The following is a 23,999-nucleotide window of genomic DNA, read 5'->3' as shown; positions in this document are numbered from 1 at the left end:
CACACACACACATCTGTTTTATAACATGAAGACATCTTTTTCTATAAAAATGAAAACTGAAAAAAGACAATCATAATATTTGAACTTAAATTTATTTCAGTCATATATGTACATATCTTTATACATATTTACATTTCAGAGATCTGTTATTCGAAGTGTTTTTAACATTTTACTTTATTTTCAGAACAGCTTTAAAACAAGATTCCTTGAAATAAAAGAGAAAAAACATACCATGCAGTTTTTGTTTTGCTCTGGAGTGGAGACAGAAGTTTGTTGGAATCCAGCTTTGAAATCAGAGAGAATGTTTTTATGAGCAATCAAACGGAACAGTAAATTGTTAACGGAACTGTTATTTGCAAACATCTATCAGTAAGTAAAGCGGGACTGTAATTCATAGAACAAATCTGTTAGGCTAGAAAGGCAAGCCGCTGGGGAAAAAAAGAAAAAGAGATTCTCATGTCCCTCCTTTTATCAGTTTTTAGCTATCCACAACCTTCATTTTTCCATCGAAAAAGCAAAACCTGTGCTTGCTGCGAAAGTAGGAAAAACCAATACATTTTAGTTATGTCAGTATGAATTATGTATGAAGTTATGGACAAAGCTGAGCAATGCATCTATGTACGTAAGACACGAGGATGGTAGGAAATAAAAGTAAACAGTAAACTGATTTGACAAGAAATATTTTACCACCAATGGCATGTAAGAAAACACCAAAAAATATGCTACAATGTGGAAGACTTGAACACAAAATACACTGCGACATGATCTGTTTTGTGATAAACTAAAATGCTGATTTTTACCTACCATACCGTCACCCCAACACTAAACTACACACCTGCATACAATTGCCTCCATACAGTGTGTCTTCAGCATAAGATTTTCTGAAACCTCCCACCGAACGGGGTCACTCAAATAACTATGATCATTCCAACAAATATTGCAGCACATTTTCCCCAAATTGCTACGGGCATAAGATGGATACAATAAAAACAGTAAAAACATATCTACTCCACCAACTTCAGTGGTTTTGTTTCAGCTGGCTCATTCTTGTTCTTAATCAGTGGCATACACCCACTGAAGTTGTTTATGTTTCAATATTATCTCCACAGCCATGTTCTGCAAACAAAAGTTTCTGAAATATTTTCCAGAGACAGATTTATTGTAAATATATACTCTAAAACATGGTCTCCTTTCACAAAATCCCTGATAAATAGTGATGCAAACGTTCAGACCTGTTTACCCCCATAAGTGTTTTGGAGTAATGCTCAGCGCCAAAAATAGTAATCCTGGCACAAAAATAGTAATCATCCAGCATTCGTCGCCAATTACAACGCACATGACAACTGTGTCTGCGAAACGCAATCATGCACATATATCCATCATTCACACATCAGGCAGTTTTTGTAGTCATCATAATTTCAAAGAAGATCACATCAAAAGCACATGCATCACTGATGCTTTTTCTTTTGCTCGTAGTAGGCCTTTTTCAGTGTGTCAAGCGCTTCTCTACTGTACTTGCGCTTGCCGAATGAGTGAGGGCGAGACTTCACCACTAGAATAAGGCTCTCCAGCGTCTCATCAGACAGACATGATCTCTGGTCAGTCCTGTGCTTTTTCACCCCATTTTGCCATTGAAAAAAACAATGCCAAACATGTGAATAGATAAAAAAAAAAATTAAATTTTTTTTTATTTTTTATTTTTTTTTTACATTTTTTTTATTTATGAAAATCGTAGTCTTGACACGGATAGCGGAATGGCGTATTTTTTTCAGAAAATCGTAATAAATTACGCCAAAATCGTAAGGGTAAACAGGTCTGAAACGTTGCATCTCAGATCTATAACTACTGAACCACACCACAAACCTCTGATAAACGTAACAAGCAAAACTATAAAAGCCAAAATAGAATCAAAATGCACTGCAGAAAAGGCGACACATTTTGATTTTGCTCCAGACCAGATATTCTTCGATACAGGATACAAACCAAATGTTCTCAATCTTGGCCATTCACTGGTCAGCTACAGCGGATTTGAACACAAAGTAAATTATTGTTGGACATAACAAGTACAAACAGAAAATACACTCATTGGAGGGAGTTCAACACCATACTTCTTCTTTCTTCTTCTGCGTTCGTGGGCTGAAACTCCCATGTACACTCGTGTTTTTTCACGAGTGGAATTTTACGTGTATGACCGTTTTTTCCCGCCATTTAGGCAGCCATACGCCGCTTTCGGAGGAAGCATGCTGGGTATTTTCGTGTTTCTATAACCCACCGAACTCTGACTGACATGGATTACAGGATCTTTTCCGTGCGCACTTGGTCTTGTGCTTGCGTGTACACACAAAGGGGGATAAGCCACTAGCAGGTCTGCACATAAGTTGACCTGGGAGATCGGAAAAATCTCCACACTTAACCCACCAGGCTGCCGCGGCCGGGATTCGAACCCTCGACCTTCCGATTAAGAGGCCGACGTCTTACCACCCTGCCACAGCGCCCGTCAACACCATACTAAATGCAGTTCATTGGACCTTCAAGTAGTGTACAGCAACCAGAATCTTTTCTGCCAAAATTGTTCCTGTCAAGCTCTTTGTTCTCATCTTTCCTAAAACCACACAGTACGTATGGATCAAAATAATGTTCCACTCCCACATTCACAGTTCTTCATGTTTCAAAAGAAAATACAGAAATGAACCCCAAAACAAACCTCTACTCCTTCCCTAACACATATTATTTATTGCAACTGCAAGTTGTATATATTACAAATACAACTCAAGTCAACCACAATGCAAGAAATATCTCTGTTCCCACCTGCGGGTTGGAACTTACGTTACTGGCACTCTTCACATTCAACTAGCTTATCTTCCCCATTCAAAAGAACACACACAAGTCAGAAGTAAAAAAAATGGTTGCTTCAAATTATAGCCAACACTTAACCAATTTCAAGCACTCCCTTTCAGGATCACAATTTTTCCTGAGATCTCAAACACTTTTTTTCATCCCGGTAATTGAAACAAATAGGACCCTGTTTTACAGTATATCAACACAGAAACTGCAGCTTCCACTTCCAGCAGGATCTTCATCATCACAGCTGCTTGCTTGCACTGTCACAGTAACACAGGTGTTCTATTCTCCCTCATTACTCCTCTCTTCAAACATTGGATCAAACCCAGACGCTGAGAAGTCTGGTGGTTTGGGTGAGTTGCTGGAATCGGCAGAGTTGTTGGTATTCTTCTGCTGGCCTGGGAACTCCTCCTGTTGCTGGAAATCTGCCATGCGTAACTGGATCAGTCCGCTCATGAAAGCGTATCCAACCATGGCAGTCCCGGCAAAGATAGCGGCTAGGACCATGTTGCGACGCTTGTGAGGAAACTCTGTGTCCTCTGGTGTTACCCCAGCCTTCCTGGCCTCTTCTTCCTTCTTTTGTTTCTCTTCAATTTCTGTGGATTTAGGAGAGAATGTTAATTACTAGAGCAAACAGTACCTTACTTTCCGGGTCATTAGGCGCGACTTTTTTCCTCGAGTTTGACCCCTGCGTCTTGTATAACGAAGCGCCTAATCCGTGTATAAATACGAAAAAAATCAAAGAGACCGCCTGAGTACCAGTCAAACAACTTGTGATAATGCATGTTTCAGCTACTAGGTACTACCCTGGTCAAGTTTCCTCTCAAGACATCAAAGAGACCACCCCATAGGTTAAACTCGGTCACTGACCCCGGTGCAGGAAGTGTTTCCTCTCTCAGATCTATGACAGGGGAACCACCTCTCATAGCAAACACTGGGTCATTGACCCCTGGGAAGAAGGTCCACACACAGAGCACACATATTTCCACTCTGTATTCTTCCTTTGATGTGAGGCTTATTTTCATTCTTCGACCGTTTGTTACCGGTATACTTTTTTAATTTTGGTGCGCCCTATCGGCCCCCTGCGCCCAATGGGTGACTGGATTACAATTTTGTTTAAAAAGAAGGGGGTGCGCCTTATGCCCGGTAGCGCCTTGTAACCCGGAAAATACGGTAATAAAGAACAGACACACAAACACACACAAGCACACAAACAAACTCTTTATAGTACCATTGGGAGCAAAAAAACAACAAATGAGGCCAAACCACAAAAGTTATCGATAAAGCATAAAAAGACACACACACACCAGAAAATACTTGTAACTGTAAGGTACTATTTTATTACTGATAGTTAAAGTTTGCTTGGTCTGCAAGTCCCTTTTAAAACTGTTCCAGTGAGCTCACCTGCTTTGCTGAGAGGGAAGAAGCGCAGCAGTATTTTGTTGACCAGGTTGCACAGGTTGTCACACTGCCGCAGGTGATTCTGCAGCTGGTTGCTTGGCAACGGTGCTTTCAAGATGGGGGCAAGGTAACCAAACACCAAGGCATCCAAGGAAGAAGGTCTGCACAGAGCATGTGAGGATTAGTTCATGTGTAGCAATTGTTGGATATATATATACACAGGGATCGCCAAATCTCAAAATTTGAACTCGACAGCCAGGCGAGTAACTTTAAGAAAGTCACTAGCCCGCCAGAAATGTTGCTGGCCAGGTACATATCCCAGTTGCTGCATCTGCAGTGTTTATGGCTTTGAAACTCGATGTTACAACCACAAATGTGGCATTAGACCAGAATTTTCTCTGGCCAGCCAGGTGAGTTGCCAGACGGTTTCTCGCCCCTGGCAATCGGGCGGACGATTTGGCCATCCCTTTATACAGAAGTCAGGGTAAGCAAATGCTGCACTACTGGGTGACCATTGTGACATTCTTACGTTTGTGTATTTAATAGACTAGCTTCAGCAAGGACTTAAGCTGTAAGACAGCACCTGATGGGCTGCCAACCTTACGTGATAAAGTTTTTGATTTAAAGAAGTGCAAATCATACCCTCGCCCAGCTTATGGAAACAATTATCACACACACAAAATTGAGCCAACCTACTTTTAAAGCAAACGGTGATAGGCACATTGACAAAAGGTGGTGATGAAACCATACTAATTACACATACTGTATAATCAATTCTCGGCATTCCAATGAGGAATGTTTTTAGACAAAAGTGACAAAAACTGTGTCAGTATTTATTCGCAATTTAGCATCAAAGTGCTTGCACACACAGTCATGCACACAAGTAAATGAACTATGTACATACTGCTGTCCAAACATGTATTCCTTGTCAGCCAGTTTGTATGACAACAGGTTCAGGCATTCCTTGGCTTCCTTGTAGATCTGAAACACAACTGCAGGATGTGAACAAAAATCTCAAGAGTGTAGATGTTTTTTCACCCTTTTGTTGTAAATATATATATATATAAAACATCAGAAATTGTGAAAGAAACAATTGAAAGTCAGCAGAGACTTTCTTCCGAGATTTGTTAAAATCTCTTAGCAGAGAAAGAGAGAGAAACAAGTATCCCTTCACAGACAGCCTATTGGGAGCATCAGACCCTCCTCAAGGGGGACCGAGATTTACAAAGTAAAGTCCCTTTAGGGGGGACGTATCACAAGGTAATCTAGTCCTGAGGAGGACCATTGTTTTTGTACCTAGACCAGACACGTGTTTTGACACTATTGTGTCTCATCAGTGGTCAGGTGGTACTGATGGCGAGAGTTGTCAATCCATGGTATCCAACTAAGAAGCAAACCACTCTCTGAATGGTAGCTTCTGTTGGCATGGGAGACTACCCTCATCTGACAACCCCAAGGGTATATCTGTGAAGGGAAATACTTTGATTTAAGGCCAAAGTGTGGAATTGATATTTATTAAGAAAGAATTTAGAAATTTAGACAAGTTTTAACCAAGAAATTAGGTTAAAGGTGGTCGTCTACATTTTTGTTTTTTTTCAATAATCTTATGGTTAGATTTCGCTAAAAAGTTATGCCAGATGAAGAATGAACCATGGGGAAAAAAGTTATAGAAAAAAAAATATATGTAAAAAAAGATTTTATTTTTGGGTAGCGTGACTCACGCTTCCAATATTTTGTTTTCTGTTTGCTGAGAACATGTGCTTTGCCTAAAAATACTGACCAATCAAATTCATGTCACTATGCTTATAGCCACGCCCAAACAAGTGCAGCAACAGTTTAACACTGGAGCGCTGTCCACGCTTTTTTTTAAACGCACGAAATGCACGGGATTTGAGAGGAGTTTTGCGCTTGGCATTTTCCAAATAAGGATATCCTACTACGAGTACTACGCTGGAATACTACAATGAATGTTCAAACGGCTACACTGGCTTCGTCTTTCCTGATCGAAAGGGGGTGTATTGTTGATAATTGTAGATAATAGACTCTGCATTTTAATGGTCAAATGGCGATTTCGGTATAAAAATGTAGACAAGGACCTTTTTAAACAAGGGAAATTTGAAAAAGCCTAAAGGGAGGTAACTCTGTACCAGCCTGCAGATCCAGAAATGGATACGCGAACAAGTTAGATCTAATTTTGAAAAGGTTAAACAGGAAAAGCGGTCAACTTTTCACTGCTGTTCAACACAGGACTTGGTAAAGAAGAAGTTTTCTGCAAGACTTGTTCAATTCGATCGCTTTAAAGGCGATGCAACTTTCACGGTGACCACATTATAAAACATCAGAAATTGTGAAAGAAACAATTGAAAGTCAGCAGAGACTTTCTTCCGAGATTTGTTAAAATCTCTTAGCAGAGAAAGAGAGAGAAACAAGTATCCCTTCACAGACAGCCTATTGTGAGCATCAGACCCTCCTCAGGGGGGACCGAGGTTTACAAAGCAAAGTCGCTTTAGGGGGGACGTATCACAAGGTAATCTAGTCCTGAGGAGGACCATTGTTTTTGTACCTAGACCAGACACGTGTTTTGACACTATTGTGTCTCATCAGTGGTCAGGTGGTACTGATGGCGATATGCACACTTTGGTAGACCAAGTAATGAACACAAAAATTACAACCACAGATTGTAGAAATAGGTGCACTTTTGAAATACCTCTCTCACACACATACACACACACAAACAAGCAGAAGTAGCCAACCTTTGCCTCCACATCACTGTTGTTTATATTCTCTCCCCCTTTGGTCAAAAACACCCGCAATGATGCTGCCTTCTGCTTGCGGCCGGGCAGGAAGAAGTTGAGAGGGAAAGGCATGATCTTGTTGTACCATGGGCGTGTGAAATCAACGTAGGTCTTCCCGTCAATCCACCAAAGGTGAAGCTGCAGAAGATCAAACACACAATGTCTTACTCAGTCAAGGGAAAACCAGTGCTTGGCCTGTCTAAAAACCCCTCCGCGTGAGGGATTTTGCAGCAAGCGAGAGCGAAGATAAAGAGGGGACAAATTTCTCTGCGCGCGAGCCAGCAAGCAGGATGTCTCAGTACTGTACTCTAAAGACATGCATATCATTTAAAGAGGACATTGTTTAATTGTATGGTTTCTGTTTTTTTATGTGCTTTGTTCCATTAAATGTGTGTATAATGTAATTCTAAAGTTTTGACACTCTTCCAATCTGTTATTTGACCATTCAATATTCCTGTTACTGTGATTGTGGCAACATGCACAATTAGAAGGTGTACATACTGTGTTGTGCCATTTATGCAACCTCATAATTACATTTTTAGAGAAGTAATGATACTGTACTTGATAGGAATGAACGTTAAAAAAAACATTTTATGAAAAACACACAAAAACACTCTGACAAACACAGTGACACACTAAAGTACTTGCACACAGAAGGTTTGTTTGTTTGTTTGTTTGCTTAACGCCCAGCCGACCACGAAGGGCCATATCAGGGCGGTGCTGCTTTGACATATAACGTGCACCACACACAAGACAGAAGTCGCAGCACAGGCTTCATGTCTCACCCAGTCACATTATTCTGACACCGGACCAACCAGTCCTAGCACTAACCCCATAATGCCAGACGCCAGGCGGAGCAGCCACTAGATTGCCAATTTTAAAGTCTTAGGTATGACCCAGCCGGGGTTCGAACCCACGACCTCCCGATCACGGGGCGGACGCCTTACCACTAGGCCAACCGTGCCGGTACACAGAGGGTACTTTGGTCTTCTTTACAGACTTACCAAAGCAGGAAGAAGTTTTTCTTCCAGCATAGCAGAGAAAGCTAGAACATCAGCACTCTGCTTTGCAGACAATTCAAAATCAGAACCCCAATTCTGCAAGAAAAAGAAAAACAATAAAAATGTGGAAGATTTACTAAGTAGAAATTAGGCATTCCTTTATGACGCAAAGGCCGTTTCCCCTTTTCTGCTCACTACATTCAATTGTTATCAAGGTAGTGGGCCTTTTTCACAATCACAGTGTCCTTTTTAATGTTTTACCCAAACCGAGTGAAAGTAAAACCAGTCACAACGCAGCAAATAGATGTTGGTCTGAAATTCTTATCTTTTTTTTTTACTGGGATTGTAATGTATCTGAAGTAGGTCAAAACAGTCATATAACTTATAAGAATGAATACCATTTAATTCTTTCTGTCCTCCTTCCTTTGTTCTTCGATTCCCAGGACTGTACTTTCAATACTAAAAACTCCAGCTGTAAGTCAGTAAAAGAATGACAGTCAAATTCACCTGCTTGCGAAGGTAGGTGAAAATAGTGTTAACATCAGTTTCTGATACATCATTGTGTCTGAGACTTGGTAACTCCCCTGCAAAAGACAAAATTACTGTTAGTGTTAGCCTGTTCACTTTATACAATAACAAAACAAAAACAAATATACAGCTTACGTTCCGAGTCCTGGATAGCTTGCATATTTTCCCGAGGGTCGATTTTCAGGTACGAGATCACAGGGCAGATGGGTGGCCTTATTTATAGACACTCAGCGACCTTCTTCCCAGGGGTCATTGACCTAGTTTTAGCTATGAGAGGTGGTTCTCCTTTCATATATGGCTGGGGGAAGGGAGAGAGAGAGAGGGGGGCCGTGGTAGCTGGCTAAACTCAGTGGGGTGTCTGGTGTCACTGTCAGCAGGAAGATCATTGGAGAGAAATAGAGAGGTGCACTCTTCCACACAGTTTCCAAGCATAAGTTGTCACGGCTTTAGTTTAGGGTAGGCAGCGAGGGAGAGTGAGAGCGGTGTTGTGTTTAGTGTATTTCCGACTGAAGAGTGAAAAGTCACTGCCACAAGATCGGCATGCAGTCAATAAAGCCAGACAAAAAGAAAATAAATAACTTGATTATGACATGCAGCTCTATGCTGCTTTTTATTCAAACTGGTTTTCAAGGTTATTCTCGCAAAGCATCTGCACATGTGCCTCTGTGCTGTGTTTGTGTGGCTGCTTTCGTATGTCAGTGCATGGCGAGTGCGGTCACTGCCTTGAGGATTTATTTTATCTCTTCTTTTCAACACCAGTCACCATTCATACAAATCATTTTTTACAGAACGTTTAAAGAAATATTAGGAGTTTGTTGTTATTGTTTAGTAGCCACAAGAAGTGGTTAGCATAGACTCAATCCTGTTGTTTGTGTGTCTCTGTGTGAGTGTATGGGGGAGGGGGTGGTGTGGTCACCCCTCTCGTGAGGTTGAAAACTCTACAGCGAATTACTGATATAACGAACTAAAATGCATCTCCCTTGAGATTCGTTGTACCCGGACTCCACTGTATATATATATATTAATTATTATATGACTGAATCTAGGAGAAAAAAATATTGACCAACATTCACAGAAATAAATTAATAATCCACATCAGATTCAGAGATGGTCACGGCTCAGAAATGGCGTCGAACTCCACCCTTACCCCATTTAAACGCCCCACACGCTCAGTTGTGGTTTATTCTACCTTTGAAAGTACTGACACGGGGTGCAGATTTGAATAAAGTTACTATTCTGGTAGAAACCGAAAGGTTTGATGACTTTGTTTTCGAGCAAGGCGCAATAGTAGAGTGAATTTACGTCGATTTTTGGGCCGGAAGTTGGGACACTTTTTTACTTGGTGTTCAAACGTCGTATTTGTGCGTACTACACACACTGCTTGGATAAGAACTTGATGGAGAGGGAAAGAGAAGGTGTTAGTTATTGTTTACATACTGCACGATAACCTGTACCTCACCCCAACAGTCGGCTGAGATCAAGTTTAGATCCAACGGTGAGTATGTTACTTTTCGTGTTTGGAGTCACGTAGGCAGTTTTAGCTTTTGCCGCGCTTTTAATAATGATGACAGACGTTGAACTAAGCGATAAACTTGGACAAGAAAGAACAATCTACTACTTAAAACAAAAAATATGCACAAACACAGAAGACAAAGCAATGAAAATAAGTCTTAAGTTCGTTGTTGTGTACTTTCGTGTTACCGCGAAAAGTAACAACGTAAATCAAAGTTGTTTATCGACATGTTCCTGACTTCCAACGATGGAAACAACTGTTCTATCGTCTGCTACAAAGTTGCATTGACTGTCTCGAACTCAGAACTCAGTGTGGCATGGAGGAGATGGACGTAAACGGCCAAGATAAAAACCACTGCTTTTTCGTTGTATGTAACGTACTCACCTGCAGTTTGAAACACTGTTATTTTCACTAAATAACAACTTACTTCCTTTTTTTTTCATCTGAAAGTTAGAAGTGTTATTGTGATTTGTTTTGATAAAATTTGCATTTTTTAGGACAAAGATTTTTCTTTATTTTGATTTTTAAAGACATATGTTTGAGACGATTCAACCAATTTCCCAAGTTATTCAGCGTTCATGTCATTGCATGTGTTTTTTCTGGCCTTTTCTATAGTCTTTCCATACAGTTCACCTTGTGCTTTGTTTTCATGCCAATTTAATGAAATAAATTACAGGAAAAAGAAATATATGTTTTTTTACATTGAGTGCGTTACTCACACCACTCGCACATCGTGAGAGGTAACACACTCCAATCGTTTGGAGAGTTATCTTGAAAATTATTTAAATCTTGCTGGAACAAAGTAAGGAATGAATCAAGTAAACAGAAAATGATGTCTGCCTTTATTGTTTTGAATTAGAGGTGGTTTTTTTAGGAACAGTGTTGAGTGTGTTACTCACACCACTCGCACATCGTGAGAGGTAACACACTCCAATCGTTTGTAGAGTTATCTTGAAAATTATTTAAATCTTGCTGGAACAAAGTAAGGAATGAATCAAGTAAACAGAAAATGATGTCTGCCTTTATTGTTTTGAATTAGAGGTGGTTTTTTTTAGGAACAGTGTTGAGTGTGTTACTCACACCACTCGCACATCGTGAGAGGTAACACACTCCAATCGTTTGTAGAGTTATCTTGAAAATTAATTAAATCTTGCTGGAACAAAGTAAGGAATGAATCAAGTAAACAGAAAATGATGTCTGCGTTTATTGTTTTGAATTAGAGTGGGTTTTTTTAGGAACAGTGTTGAGTGTGTTACTCACACCACTCGCACATCGTGAGAGGTAACACACTCCAATAGTTTGTACAGTTATCTTGAAAATTATTTAAATCTTGCTGGAACAAAGTAAGGAATGAATCAAGTAAACAGAAAAGGATGTCTGCGTTTATTGTTTTGAATTAGAGTGTTTTTTTGACTCACATGCGAAGCAAAAGTGAGTCTATGTACTCACCCGAGTCGTCCGTCCGTCCGTCCGTAAAACTTTAACGTTGGATATTTCTTGGACACTATTCAGTCTATCAGTACCAAATTTGGCAAGATGGTGTATGATGACAAGGCCCCAAAAAACATACATAGCATCTTGACCTTGCTTCAAGGTCAAGGTCGCAGGGGCCATAAATGTTGTCTAAAAAACAGCTATTTTTCTCATTTTTCCCATTTTCTCTGAAGTTTTTGAGATTCAATACCTCATCTAAGGGCAAAGTAAGCCCCATCTTTTGATACCAGTTTGGTTTACCTTGCCTCAAGGTCAAGGTCACAGGAGCTCTTCAAAGTTGGATTGTATACATATTTTGAAGTGACCTTGACCCTGAACTATGGAAGATAACTGTTTCAAACTTAAAAGCACATGTTATGCTTTCCTCATGAGACACATTTGGTCACATATGATCAAGGTCAAGGTCACTTTGACCCTTATGAAATGTGACCAAAATAAGGTAGTGAACCACTAAAAGTGACCATATCTCATGGTAGAAAGAGCCAATAAGCACCATTGTACTTCCTATGTCTTGAATTAACAGCTTTGTGTTGCATGACCTTGGATGACCTTGACCTTGGGACAAGGTCACATGTATTTTGGTAGGAAAAATGTGTAAAGCAGTTCTTAGTGTATGATGTCATTGCTAGGTTTAGTTATTTGACCTTGACCCTGAAGGTCAAGGTCATGTAAAGGTCAAGGTCAAGCATGTGAGTCGTATGGGCTTTGCCCTTCTTGTTACAATTTACTTTGAAGGATTGGTAATTTTCAGTTCTTTGAGTACTTGTTTGATCGTTGTTTTGTTTATTGGTGTTCATGTAACACACACACTTGCCTAGGGTACCTAGATATGCAGATTATTGCTGTCGGAATGTGTCAACAATAGTTTCAATAGTTGTGTAGCATTCCTGCATTTCCATGGTGTCATTCCTATAATTAATTTCACAATTAACTGAATGCACTGAATATGAACAACGTTTTGTTCATGTTATGACAGTGTTTTGTAACACACTCATTGGCGAATAAACAGCATTTTTCTTGATAACTTCAAAATCCGCCTTCAACCTAAGATTTTTTTGTTGGGTTTATCAAGTTTTTTTGTACAGTGTATTGTTTTCATTACCAAGTGGATGGATATATGCTTTATACCTTACAAAATAATGTGAAGTAAGACTTTTTTGGTGAAATGTAACACACTCAGTGTCAAAAGTGAGAAAATCTTCTCTGTATTGTGAATTGGAGCATGGTAGAAGTCATAAGACATCATTGTTAGGTTGTTATGGTTTTGCTCTTTCATTTTTCATTCTTTTGCATGCATTTTTCATGTGAATATCTTGACAGTGTCCTTAAGTTTGATTTTTTTGGTGAAATGTAACACACTCATTGGAAACTTTTAGGAATGACTTGACAGATAACTGATAATGGGAATAACGGGTCCGGTATCATTGATGCATTTCAACTCTTTACTATTATGTACTTGTTTCTCTTCCCATTACATGTATTTCTAAGGTTGTGTGTGTAAAATAAATAGGAATTTAGCAGTTTTGAATGTCTGTGTTGTGAGACACAGAAAGTTGATTTTTGTTTGAATACATTTTCACATCTTGTTCTGATTTGATTTTTTTTGCAGACTGTCCGTATGAAGTGTGTGGAACTAAGAATTGATTGACTGCTGAAACAGTAATCTTTTCAGTTCTTTGAGTACTTGTTTGATCGTTGTTTTGTTTATTGGTGTTCATGTAACATACACACATTCCTAGGGTACCTAGATATGCAGATTATTGCTGTCGGGGAATGCCACTTTTCACAAATGAAGATCAAGGTAGATACTAACTAATGCAGTTAACTTTTATTGTGTAATAGGTTTACTGTTAACTGTATATTAGAAAACAATGTGTGACACGGTGTTATGTAACACACTCCAGTTAAAATTTAAAATGCAATTCATTCCGCAGTAATTGATGAAAATACATTGTTACTGCCCAGACACAACTAAACACATAAACAGTTTTGCTGGACCCCAAAATGGAAAGTAATCCAAGAGTTTGTATTTGTGACTCAAGTGTCCCACAAATTGGACACCTTTTCTGAGCCATGACCAGATATATCTTTTTGTGTGCTTTAAATCTTATCACATGATCACGATGTATGTGAAAATGGGCACAGTCCCGAATTAACAGCATGGAAGTGACGTCACATACTAATACTATAAAAAGAGTGACCGTGAATCTCACATGGGGCTAACTGTTATTCACTTATTGTGTATTTTTTACATGACTATATGCCTTAAATCATTAGTGTTCAATTCTGACTTCAAATGGCTTTGAAACAATAACATGAAAGGTTTAATAGAGGATTCCAAGATCATAAGCCTGCACTAATAACTATTAGCAAAACAAATCAACAACAAAAAACAGCATGCAAAAGTTTTCAAATTAAATGCAATTCAATCAAGATATTAATATTCATTAATAATAATAATAATAATAATAAATGAGCATTTATATAGTGCAACATCATAACTTTACAATTATGCTCTTTGCGCTTGACACATTTAAATTTAAAACACAGTTATACAAGCATTTACATCTACATTCATAGTCAACAACGCTTAATTAAAAGCATACACCATCAAACATGCATTACAACAACAACAACAACAACAACAAAATGGGAAACAGACCTGTTGGTGATCTGTATGGGTTTCCTGTCACCTTAACATCCACTGGTACACCCGAGAACTTGCAGTAGGCCTGAAATTTACAAGATGCTCTTTTTACATGTATCCAAACAAAATTGAACTTTTCAAGATTACATTACAAGTACAACATAAAACAACATACTTCAAGTTCAATTTCCTCTCTTGAAATATGTAGGCTATACGTTTCACCATCAAAATGCTTGAAGGCTAAGTATGACTCGAATGACCAACAATCGAAGCACTGAAACATAAACTAATATGATAAAGCGTTCTCTAAACAATAGATCTAAAAGTGAAAGTTGACAGTGACATTTTCTTACCATCCAGAACTGGCCGGTTTTCATAAAGATAACACTAACGTTAATGTAATACTAATGAGCATATACCGACTGATCAGCAGTAAGCTTGTGACTTACCAGCACTGACAGTGAGTTGGGATCGATAGATGGCAGGCCCCAGTCTCCTTTCCAAACGTGGAGTTCCATCTTGTCCCCATCGTTTACCTTCGCCATGTTTGTCCTACTCCTAACCTTGACCTTCAAACGACGGAACTAGCGTAATAATACTTGACATGGAAATAGCAAACAAACTTTTTTATTTTAGACTTTATATGTGTATAATGTTTTCATCTTATGACCCTTGAAAAGTTTCATGCGATTCTGTTGTACAATTAGATTGTATTGATCGCTTGAAAAGGGTGTATCTTTGCGCGCAACAGCTTCCGCTGTGGTGCGTGGTGCGGATGCCGACTTGCGGTTTTGGGCCCACGTAAACATTAGGCATGGGGGCTGCGACGAAAACTTTTTGTTTTGGCATTACAACAGTTGTGATCGCTTACCTCTACCTGAGATGGCAACCTGACGTTCTGAGAAAAGAAGCAGACTTGAACGCAATAGAGCAACAAATGGTGGACGCCTGGGAAAAGCAGATACAATACCCGAAAAAGCCCTTTTCTCGACTCGCCGTCGGGTAAGAGATGAAGCACAACTTTTTTCGGTGTATCCCTACAATATACTTGTAGGCCCGAACAAGGATGAGGCGATGCCTTGCTCGTAACAGTAACCGGAGACAGTGCAGCTAACATGTAGAGTCAGGTAACAACGTTTGCACGACGGCTGCAGTGAAATAGAACTAGTCAAAGAAAAGAAACAAAATGAATCATTGAATGCCGATTGTGCCATGACTTATGCTTCTTGAGCCTCACACTACAGTTTCTCTAATCATTCAGATGCACGACTAAAAAGCTTAGACTGTTTGTGTGTTTCAAGGGCATGCTTCTGCAAGTTTTTCAGTTGTATTATATGATTCTTCAAGATTTGTGGAATGCCTGCTTGTGCTTTACTGATTCAGTTATTACAATTTAAAGCCAAGGATTGAATATTATTAATAGGAGAAATCAAACAACTTGAACTTGCCTCATCTCACCAGATGAACTGTTAGTGTTGATATCAGTTCTTTGTAAGAAGAAGTCTTTTCTGACGCCAGAGTGTTTTTACGCATGATTATAGTCACAGGGTTCATACGCTCCTTGAATCTCCTTGAATCTCCTTGAATTTTCAACCCCCCTTTTCAAGGACCTTGAATCTCCTTGAATTTGGAGAAAATGGTCATTCTTGTGTTTAACCTCCTTGAACCTCCTTGAATTCTGAAGTGCAGGCAAAAAAAAAAAAATGTTAATATTAAAGTTTTTCAGCAATTTATATCGATTGTGTGCGTGTTGTGTGCAAGTCGTGTGTCGTCTGCCATCGTGCGAAGGGAAGTTGAAACCGATTACTTCCCCTTCATCCGGGTAGCTTTTAGCGCCATTTCTGAAGAAGCAGAGTGTCGATTCATTGTGACAGCGTTTCAAGCCATCGCCGGTCGAAAATCGTAGTCATGCCGGGTGGAAAGTGCTTTTAAAAATTTTTTAATTTAAAAAAGTAAATAAATGTTTTTGTTTTACTTTACGTTTCTGGTTTGAGCTTTGAATGCATGGTTGATGAAAGTTTTTCCACGTGAACACCTATGCAATTTGACCTCCTTGAACTCCTTGAATACTCCTTGAAAACTCCTTGAATACTCCTTGAATTTCACTGTCAGGTGTCTGTATGAACCCTGTAGTCATCAGTTATGCATCTGATTTTTGCCTTGTCATGCATGCATATTGGATGCTGCACAAGCCTAGGAGTAGGTGACTCATGAGTCAACACTTTAACTCAGCTCAACAGGTTGGAAAAGACACAAACCAATAGGGATACTTTGGAAGCCACTGCACTGCACAAAAGGACAGGTGTTGAAAAAAGGGATTTTGATGTATCTTGAAGTTGAAGGGGCAATATATATTTATATAATATATAGTCTAGTGCCTCAAGGAATAAGTGGAAGATTTGGTCCAGTTTGCTGCGAGGTTTAGTTTTATTGATATTGATACGTTTTAAACTTGTATAAATTAATTGATACTGATAGTGATACTGATAGTGATAAAGTGCAACTGTAAGTATAATTATTTTAACTGTAAAGGCTGTTCTTAACCAGACGAACCTTTGGTTCGCGAACTAGGTTCGTGGGGTTCGGCGAACCTCAAGACTGGTTCGGCGAACTTGTCTTGGTTCTTAACCAGACGAACCTGAGTTTTCGAACTAGGTTTGGGAGGTTCGGCGAACTAGGTTCGGGGTTTGCAAGTCATGTCTTGGGAACCTTGAAGATCGGGCCGAACCTTTGACTCTTCTGCCAAGGAGGAAGACAAATTATTGAAAAACTGAATCTCAATGGCGGACGAAATCACCCAAGTCAAAATTACATTTTCTGAGATTTTATAAAAACAACGCTTGAACGAAAAGGTAGAATGGTGACTTCCGTTCGATTTCAAGTTAAGCTTTTCACTTTTCCGAGCAAGACAACCGCTGAGAGTGAAAAAACGCCGCTGTTCGACTTCGAAATTTCCAGTCGTAGACGACCTTCGCTTCTGCAGCATTGTGTTAGTGCAGGTGAGGCAGTGTTACTCATTTCGCTGAGCTCGTTTTCGTATTGTTGTGCATTAGGATCATCTAGTATGATATGAATAAAAGCAGGAATGACTTCGGCATGTAAACGCATTGATTTTGTCGAAATCAGCACAGCAGTAAGCTAGATTCTTTCTGCTCAATTTGTTTAATTTTTTTCTTCAAAAGTTTATGACTTTGATTTTGATTGTTTGTTTATCTCATCGGCACAACATCCATCAGGCAAAATATCAATATGTTGAATGATAACGTTGAGATAAGGAAGTTCACACATTTATCTGCTTGCAACAACAATCGCAAGGACAGATCTATCTGCTTCGTTGACTGCTAGATTTTCATTGAATTTATGATCTCGTTTTCAATTAGATCTGGACAGTGTTTGTGTTCTTAGATTCATGATTGACCATGCAGGCTGATTGAGATCATAACATTGTGTTTGTTTGTGCTGGTGCAATGTGCAGATCAATGGCCCGGACCGCAGGATGACCCAGTGATCAATACAACTTGCGTTCACCACTCAACATTGTCTTCCACCTAACTCAAGGGCAAAAATAAAGGTACATGGTGGTGAAATCATTGTGCAATTTATGTCTGTGAAGATCAAGATAGTTGTTAGCACTAACTGATCATGCTTATTATTATCAAGTTACATACACACTCCGCCCCAGCTCCACCCTAAACCCATAACAACACTCTCCAGTCCAACTACCTCCACCCTTCCGTGCAACATATGTTGCCGTCTGTACCTTGTTTGTGGTTATGGGGAGTGCTCAAATAATTCCATAACTGTTAATATAAATTAAAAGTACTGAGAGTTTCATTTTCCATTGCTCTTCCCCTTCCTCACGTCACATTACACACTCCCTTTGCCCCATCCCCCACCCCCTCTCTCTTTCTATGCTCTCTTTTTTCTTTTACTTATACTTCTCTTTCTCTCTCTCTCTACCTGTATAAATCAGCTCTCTGGTTGTTGCTTCTGTAAGTGTAATGTAAAGTTCTACATCTCTGCATAAATTTTGTATTGTCATTTTTCAGAATGCCCTTGTAATAACTTCAGCGTCTGCCCATGGAGTCTATATAGGTCAAAGTCTCAAATGTGATGTGATCAAGAGGATGCCGCAATGATCCAGGTAATATTGCAAATACTCAAACTGATCTAAAAGCAGAAGCATAACGTGATCCACAAACATTTCTGCTTAAACATTACAGGGTTACAGTACACCCAGAAAAACAGCTGGATGTTAGTGCATAATTATCTGCAAGTGAAAGCAACATCGACCCTCTCCCCCTGCTCTTTTTCCATCAGCAAGAGCAACATTTATTTTCATGTACAACTTTTTTAGTGCCTCTTATGTTGTATAACTGTTGATATTTAAATGAAGCAAGTGTTTGTTTTCAATGGCACTGCATTTCCCATGTACACACACACACACACACACACACACACACACATTCGCATTGTCTCTGCCTGTCTGTCTGTCTGTCTGTGTCTGTCTGTCTCTCTCTCTGTCTCTCTCTCTCTCTCTCTCTCTCTATTTGTCTGTTTTTACATAAGTAATTTTGATCACTTGCACTTCACTGGGATTTAGTTACTGAATCAGTCATTCAGTGAGAGTGTTATGTAGAGTAAGTGTATTGAGTCTGCTGCTGCTGTTGTTCTTACTCATTACTGTTTTTCCTCTCTGCATAATTCTTGTTCTCCCTTAAATTGCTGGTGTTATTTTCATCATTACAGTATCTGTCCATTGAGTCTGCGTCTGAGCTGTGATGGGACCAAAAAGATTCCAGAATGAAAGAGGTAACTTTTACTGATCTTTATTTAGTTTATGGAGAAGTTGGTTCACATAATGCATTACAGAGTTGCTGCCTTTTTAGATATATTAAACATTGTACCAGTCATTACATGATCAAACTGTGTTAGCCACCCCACCTTCCCCGGTTCCCAGCTATCCTTCTATCCCCGCCTCTAAACCCCCACCCCAATTCTTCCATGCAGTTCTCCCATGCACCACAGCGTCTATCAATGGAGTCTACAATATTGTCTGGGATGTGATTTGAGCAAGAGCATGTCAGAATGATCAAGGTAACTTTTTAAACACACAGAACTGATCAAACTGTAGAATTCAAGTATACAATTTCAGATGTTTTCAAATGCATAACATACTGGAACAGTCAGGGTCTTTCTCCACATAAAGAGTGTGAGGTTTTCTTGGTAAAATTGCGATTTTTGTCGCTATGCGCAGAGTGCGACCTTTTTATTTGATTTTTGTACTATAAAGGCAGATATTCAAATAAAAGAAAGTCTTGCATGGGGAGGAAGGAATATGCATGAGGCTTTTGACAAGACAAACTGTCCTTATTAGAGCCTTAACATACGTTCCTTACCGTTAGAACCAAAATGTCAGACATCATAGATGCTCCAATTAAACAAAAGAAGGGCATCCTAAACATAATTATACACTGTACCGCACATTAATAACCTGGTTGTGTTCTGTGGCAGTGCATAGTGGGAACCTTTTTGCTTAATGAATTTCACATGTGTCTGTAACTTGAATCTCCACCAAAAGAAGCTGGACGTAAAAAGGGGTGTCTAAAAAAAAGCGCCATATTTCCTTTTTGATCTCTTTTTTTTTCGCAGTCAAAAATGTGATTAAAAAGAAAATAGGGAGGTTTTTTTACCATCCTGTATAGTCTTGTTGTTCCCATGTAAAAACCTAGTCAAACATGTGGTGTCTGATATGCTGGGTAATATGGTGAGGAACATGGCTTTAAAGGCCCAGTGATAATTGTGAAAGCCGTTCTACTCAGCTGGAATTTGATGAATTTTGTTGTTGTGTTTAATGAAATGAATTCGCAAAAAGGAAAAAAATTTTTTTTACTGTTCACACAAAGCACTTGTAGATAGTTGGTATGTGCCGCATGTCAGGGGTGGTCTTATTCAATCAATCAATATGAGGCTTATATTGCGCGTATTCCGTGGGTACAGTTCTAAGCGCAGGGATTTTTATTTTTTTTATTTTTATGCAATTTATATCGCGCACATATTCAAGGCGCAGGGATTTATTTATGCCGTGTGAGATGGAATTTTTTTACACAATACATCACGCATTCACATCGGCCAGCAGATCGCAGCCATTTCGGCGCATATCCTACTTTTCACGGCCTATTATTCCAAGTCACACGGGTATTTTGGTGGACATTTTTATCTATGCCTATACAATTTTGCCAGGAAAGACCCTTTTGTCAATCGTGGGATCTTTAACGTGCACACCCCAATGTAGTGTACACGGAAGGGACCTCGGTTTTTCGTCTCATCCGAAAGACTAGCACTTGAACCCACCACCTAGGTTAGGAAAGGGGGGAGAAAATTGCTAACGCCCTGACCCAGGGTCGAACTCGCAACCTCTCGCTTCCGAGCGCAAGTGCGTTACCACTCGGCCACCCGGTCCTAATACATACAGGTAAACTGACAGGTACTTTTCCACAGTGGAACCCCCCTTTCAGACCCATTCATTTCAGACTTCCTCCTTTTTAAGATCTTGCTTCTTTAGATGTTCTGTGACGGGTGAAGTGGCGCGCAGTGGTAAGACGTCAGCCTCCTAATCGGGAGGTCGTGAGTTCGAATCCCGGTCTTTGCCGCCTGGTGGGTTAAGAGTGGAGATTTTTCCGATCTCCCAGGTCAACTTATGTGCAGACCTGCTTAGTGACTTAATCCCCTTCGTGTGTACACGCAAGCACAAGACCAAGTGCGCACGGAAAAGATCCTGTAAACCATGTCGGAGTTCGGTGGGTTATGGAAACACGAAAATACCCAGCATGCCTACTCAACGAAAGCGGAGTGAAGCTGACTATGCTCTCAGAGTATAGTGTGGGGAACCCAAATGGGCAAACGAGCTCACACGTCACCAGAATTTCTGGAACGCTGAAGAAGAAGAAGATGTTCTGTTCATAACCTGTAAATTACCCCCATTTTTAGACCCCTTCCATTTTAAGACTTGATTTTCTCACATTTTTTAATAAGGTCTTAAAAGGGGTTTCCCCTGTACTCCTAAAAAACCCTGACCCACAAAGTAATTTAATTATAACTGCTGTAATCGTTCCTTCCGTGTGCTATTATCTGTGGGTTTTTTTTTTCTCCTGTGTTGTCTCATCCTCTGTGCGCCCTGAAAGAGACCTCCGGGTCGAAATTGCCGTACCTTGTCTTATCCAGCTGTGATCCCGCCTTCGTATTAATGTGAGGGCAGTACCTTTTTTAAACTTTCAATATTGACCGTACGTTTTGCATAAAACACCAATAATGAATTAAAAATACATCAGAAAATTATTTCCTCACTATACACAATAACCCCTCATTTAAAGGCTGACAAAGTCCTATTTAATTAGTTTACTTACTTCCAGGGCTTTTCCCATCGTTGCGGGGATGTATAAATTAAGCTTCCTGCAAAGTTTTAGGTTTGAAGTCCTTACCAATTACAAGAAATAATCAATTCTTTATAAAGTTTATTGCTATCTTTAGAAACAGTTCTCCAGGGCTTGGGCTATTTTTAGACCGTCAACACAGACAGTACAGCTTCGTCAATCCCCGCGTGAAGGAAATCGCTCACCTTCCACGTGCAAAACGTAGTGATATTGACACGCCAGATTAGCGCGGTAGCGGATTGTGCTAAGCAGGAAAGCGCGCTTTTCTGTATTCTTGTTAACTTCGCAATTTCCGGAAAACATCCACTTTCACTTTGAGACTGTTCTGTTTACATTCGACACTATCAACACCACTTTGCAATACTGAAATAATTTTTTCTGTTTTTGAAAGCTACAGCCAATCGTTATTATATCCCCTTAGGTACAGTTTTATAACATTATTGGCACATGTAAACAATAGGAATTAATTAATGAACGCTACGAAAAGGGCAGCCTTTAACCTATGAACTTGCAACTGTGTTGACCTGTGTAATGTAACATAGACCACGACCATCTCTCTCTCTGTCTCTGTCTCTTTCTCTCTCTTACACCCCTTACCTGTTCGCAAACCTTTACCCAAATGTATGCTAAATGTATATACAATACAAGACAAGACAAGACAAGACAAGTTAGGAAAAGGTTGCCAGTAGGCCAATAGAGGGATGACAAGACAAGGCATGACAAGACAAGACAGGACAGGGACCAAAAAAAAAAGAAAGAAAAAAAGAAAGATAACTAATTCGGTCAACAGATGTTAAAGAAATAAGCATTTGTTTGGGTTGAATGTTTGGGTGTCACCCTGTATATATTTGTATTTTTGCAGGACAGGGTCGAGTTGTGATGATGTCAGGGCGACTGAAGACACACCAACAAGTATTCTTCGGAAGTGTTTGGAACACAAATGAACATTATTTCATAATAAAAAGGCGGCTGACATTGATGTTCATATCGGTTCATGTTCATATTCTCAGCACAGACGTGTGCTTAGAAATCGGATGTTTAAGAACAAGAGACAATCCTGAATAAAGCCTTATGAAATATGGTTGGAGCTGGATCAAAAGTGTGTGTGTGTGTGTGTGTGTGATTGAAGGGCAACATTTATAAATGATGAGACAGAAAGCTAAAGCACATCCTTTTATCGTACGTTCCATATCGTCCTCCTACTTTAAATGCTTGCTAATACACACGTTCTCCAAGAAAATGTCTATCCAGTAATGTTTTGTTTATCGCAATGAAAGCTTTTTTTTGAGAAGAATGAAGAGGAATCAAATTTTTAAAAAACAAAAAAACAAGACAATTGAATTGCTCAAAACGTAAAGAAACAGGATGATTTTGGTTCAGTAGTACTATTTGTAGACCCTTAAAGCAATACATCCACAAGGGATTCCAGTGTATCAGTGCAAATAGAAAATTTCTGATATAACTTGAAAATTAAAACAGACTGAATTGTGATAAAAAGAACCAAAATACCGAGTAGTTTTTTTTTTTAGGTCTCCCTCTTCACTCAATCCCCAAACTCATATTCTGTACCGACAAGAGCTCAAACACACACGTGGACAGACAGACACGCACACACACTTTGGTAAACATCATGTATGCTTCTCGACTCTGCTGATCCACAATTAGAAATATCGCTATCATCATTTATTTTTGGTCACCGTCTTTCCCTTTTCACAGGCAAGTTTTTTTGTGTAGCATTTCCCATAGAACCCCGATGGCTCCACGGTAGACACAATGATCAGTCCATACCAGTCATGTTATTTTCTCGAATCAATTTATAACCTTTAACCCAGGAGGGTAAATGACATGGAAGGCTTCGGGTAATCTTGAACTTTATGTTAAATTCATAGCTCATAATTCAGAGGCATTCAAGCCTCCAAATTTGGAGAACCTGCACTTGTAATCATAACAAGTCTTTTAGATCCCTTTAAAGTCACGGAATGAACTCCGATGAACTGTACGAATCATAGCGTACTCTGGTACGAATGCATTTTGTTTACATGCGTCAAAGAAGGAATTATCCGTGTCAGCGGACAGGGGAGGCAACTTTGTCGTGTAATTGAAGTCCCTTGGTTGACAACCTACGCCATTTTCGCCGATCAAACAACCAAATTAATTAATTATGCTTAGGTTTGGAGCTTAATCCGTCAATTAATTTCATGATAAATGTTCTTGGGCTTGATTACAGGTACTTGGATCTAAAATAAGTAAAGTATGCCACTCGATTCTGAGCTATGAATTTAACACACTAAAGTTCAAGATTACCAGGCTTCGTGCACCATGATCAAGTCGGAAGGAGAGACCCAA

The 23,999-nt window shown here is 39.5% G+C and overlaps 2 protein-coding genes and 1 long non-coding RNA gene across 3 annotated transcripts in view; 2 read left to right on the top strand and 1 right to left on the bottom strand.

The window, feature by feature from the left end:
* Positions 1-73: 73 nt before the first annotated feature.
* On the bottom strand, positions 74-14,795 carry LOC138945433 (metaxin-1-like). The gene is made up of 8 exons (XM_070316864.1): positions 14,670-14,795; positions 14,236-14,305; positions 8,546-8,622; positions 8,042-8,134; positions 6,996-7,175; positions 5,147-5,223; positions 4,246-4,403; positions 74-3,437 (listed from the first exon to the last, which is right to left on the bottom strand). Exons 1-8 carry the CDS (start codon positions 14,763-14,765, stop codon positions 3,124-3,126), a joined length of 1,065 nt encoding a protein of 354 aa, XP_070172965.1. The 5' UTR covers positions 14,766-14,795; the 3' UTR covers positions 74-3,123.
* A 197-nt stretch (positions 14,796-14,992) lies between these two features.
* Positions 14,993-23,999, top strand: part of LOC138945376 (ADP-dependent glucokinase-like) — a 32,259-nt gene continuing 23,252 nt past the window's right edge. The window contains exon 1 of the mRNA XM_070316807.1: positions 14,993-15,222. Coding sequence (XP_070172908.1) covers positions 15,035-15,222 — 188 coding nt within the window. The 5' untranslated portion in view covers positions 14,993-15,034. The remainder of the gene's footprint in view (positions 15,223-23,999) is intronic.
* On the top strand, positions 16,750-22,734 carry LOC138983806 (uncharacterized). Its single transcript, XR_011461262.1, has 5 exons — positions 16,750-17,219; positions 17,696-17,791; positions 18,270-18,364; positions 18,970-19,032; positions 22,516-22,734. It is a non-coding gene; the product is annotated as an uncharacterized lncRNA (long non-coding RNA).

This window comes from Littorina saxatilis, linkage group LG1 (assembly GCF_037325665.1).
Source record: "Littorina saxatilis isolate snail1 linkage group LG1, US_GU_Lsax_2.0, whole genome shotgun sequence".
NCBI lineage: Eukaryota > Metazoa > Mollusca > Gastropoda > Littorinimorpha > Littorinidae > Littorina > Littorina saxatilis.
This window is presented reverse-complemented; position numbering and strand designations above follow the sequence as displayed.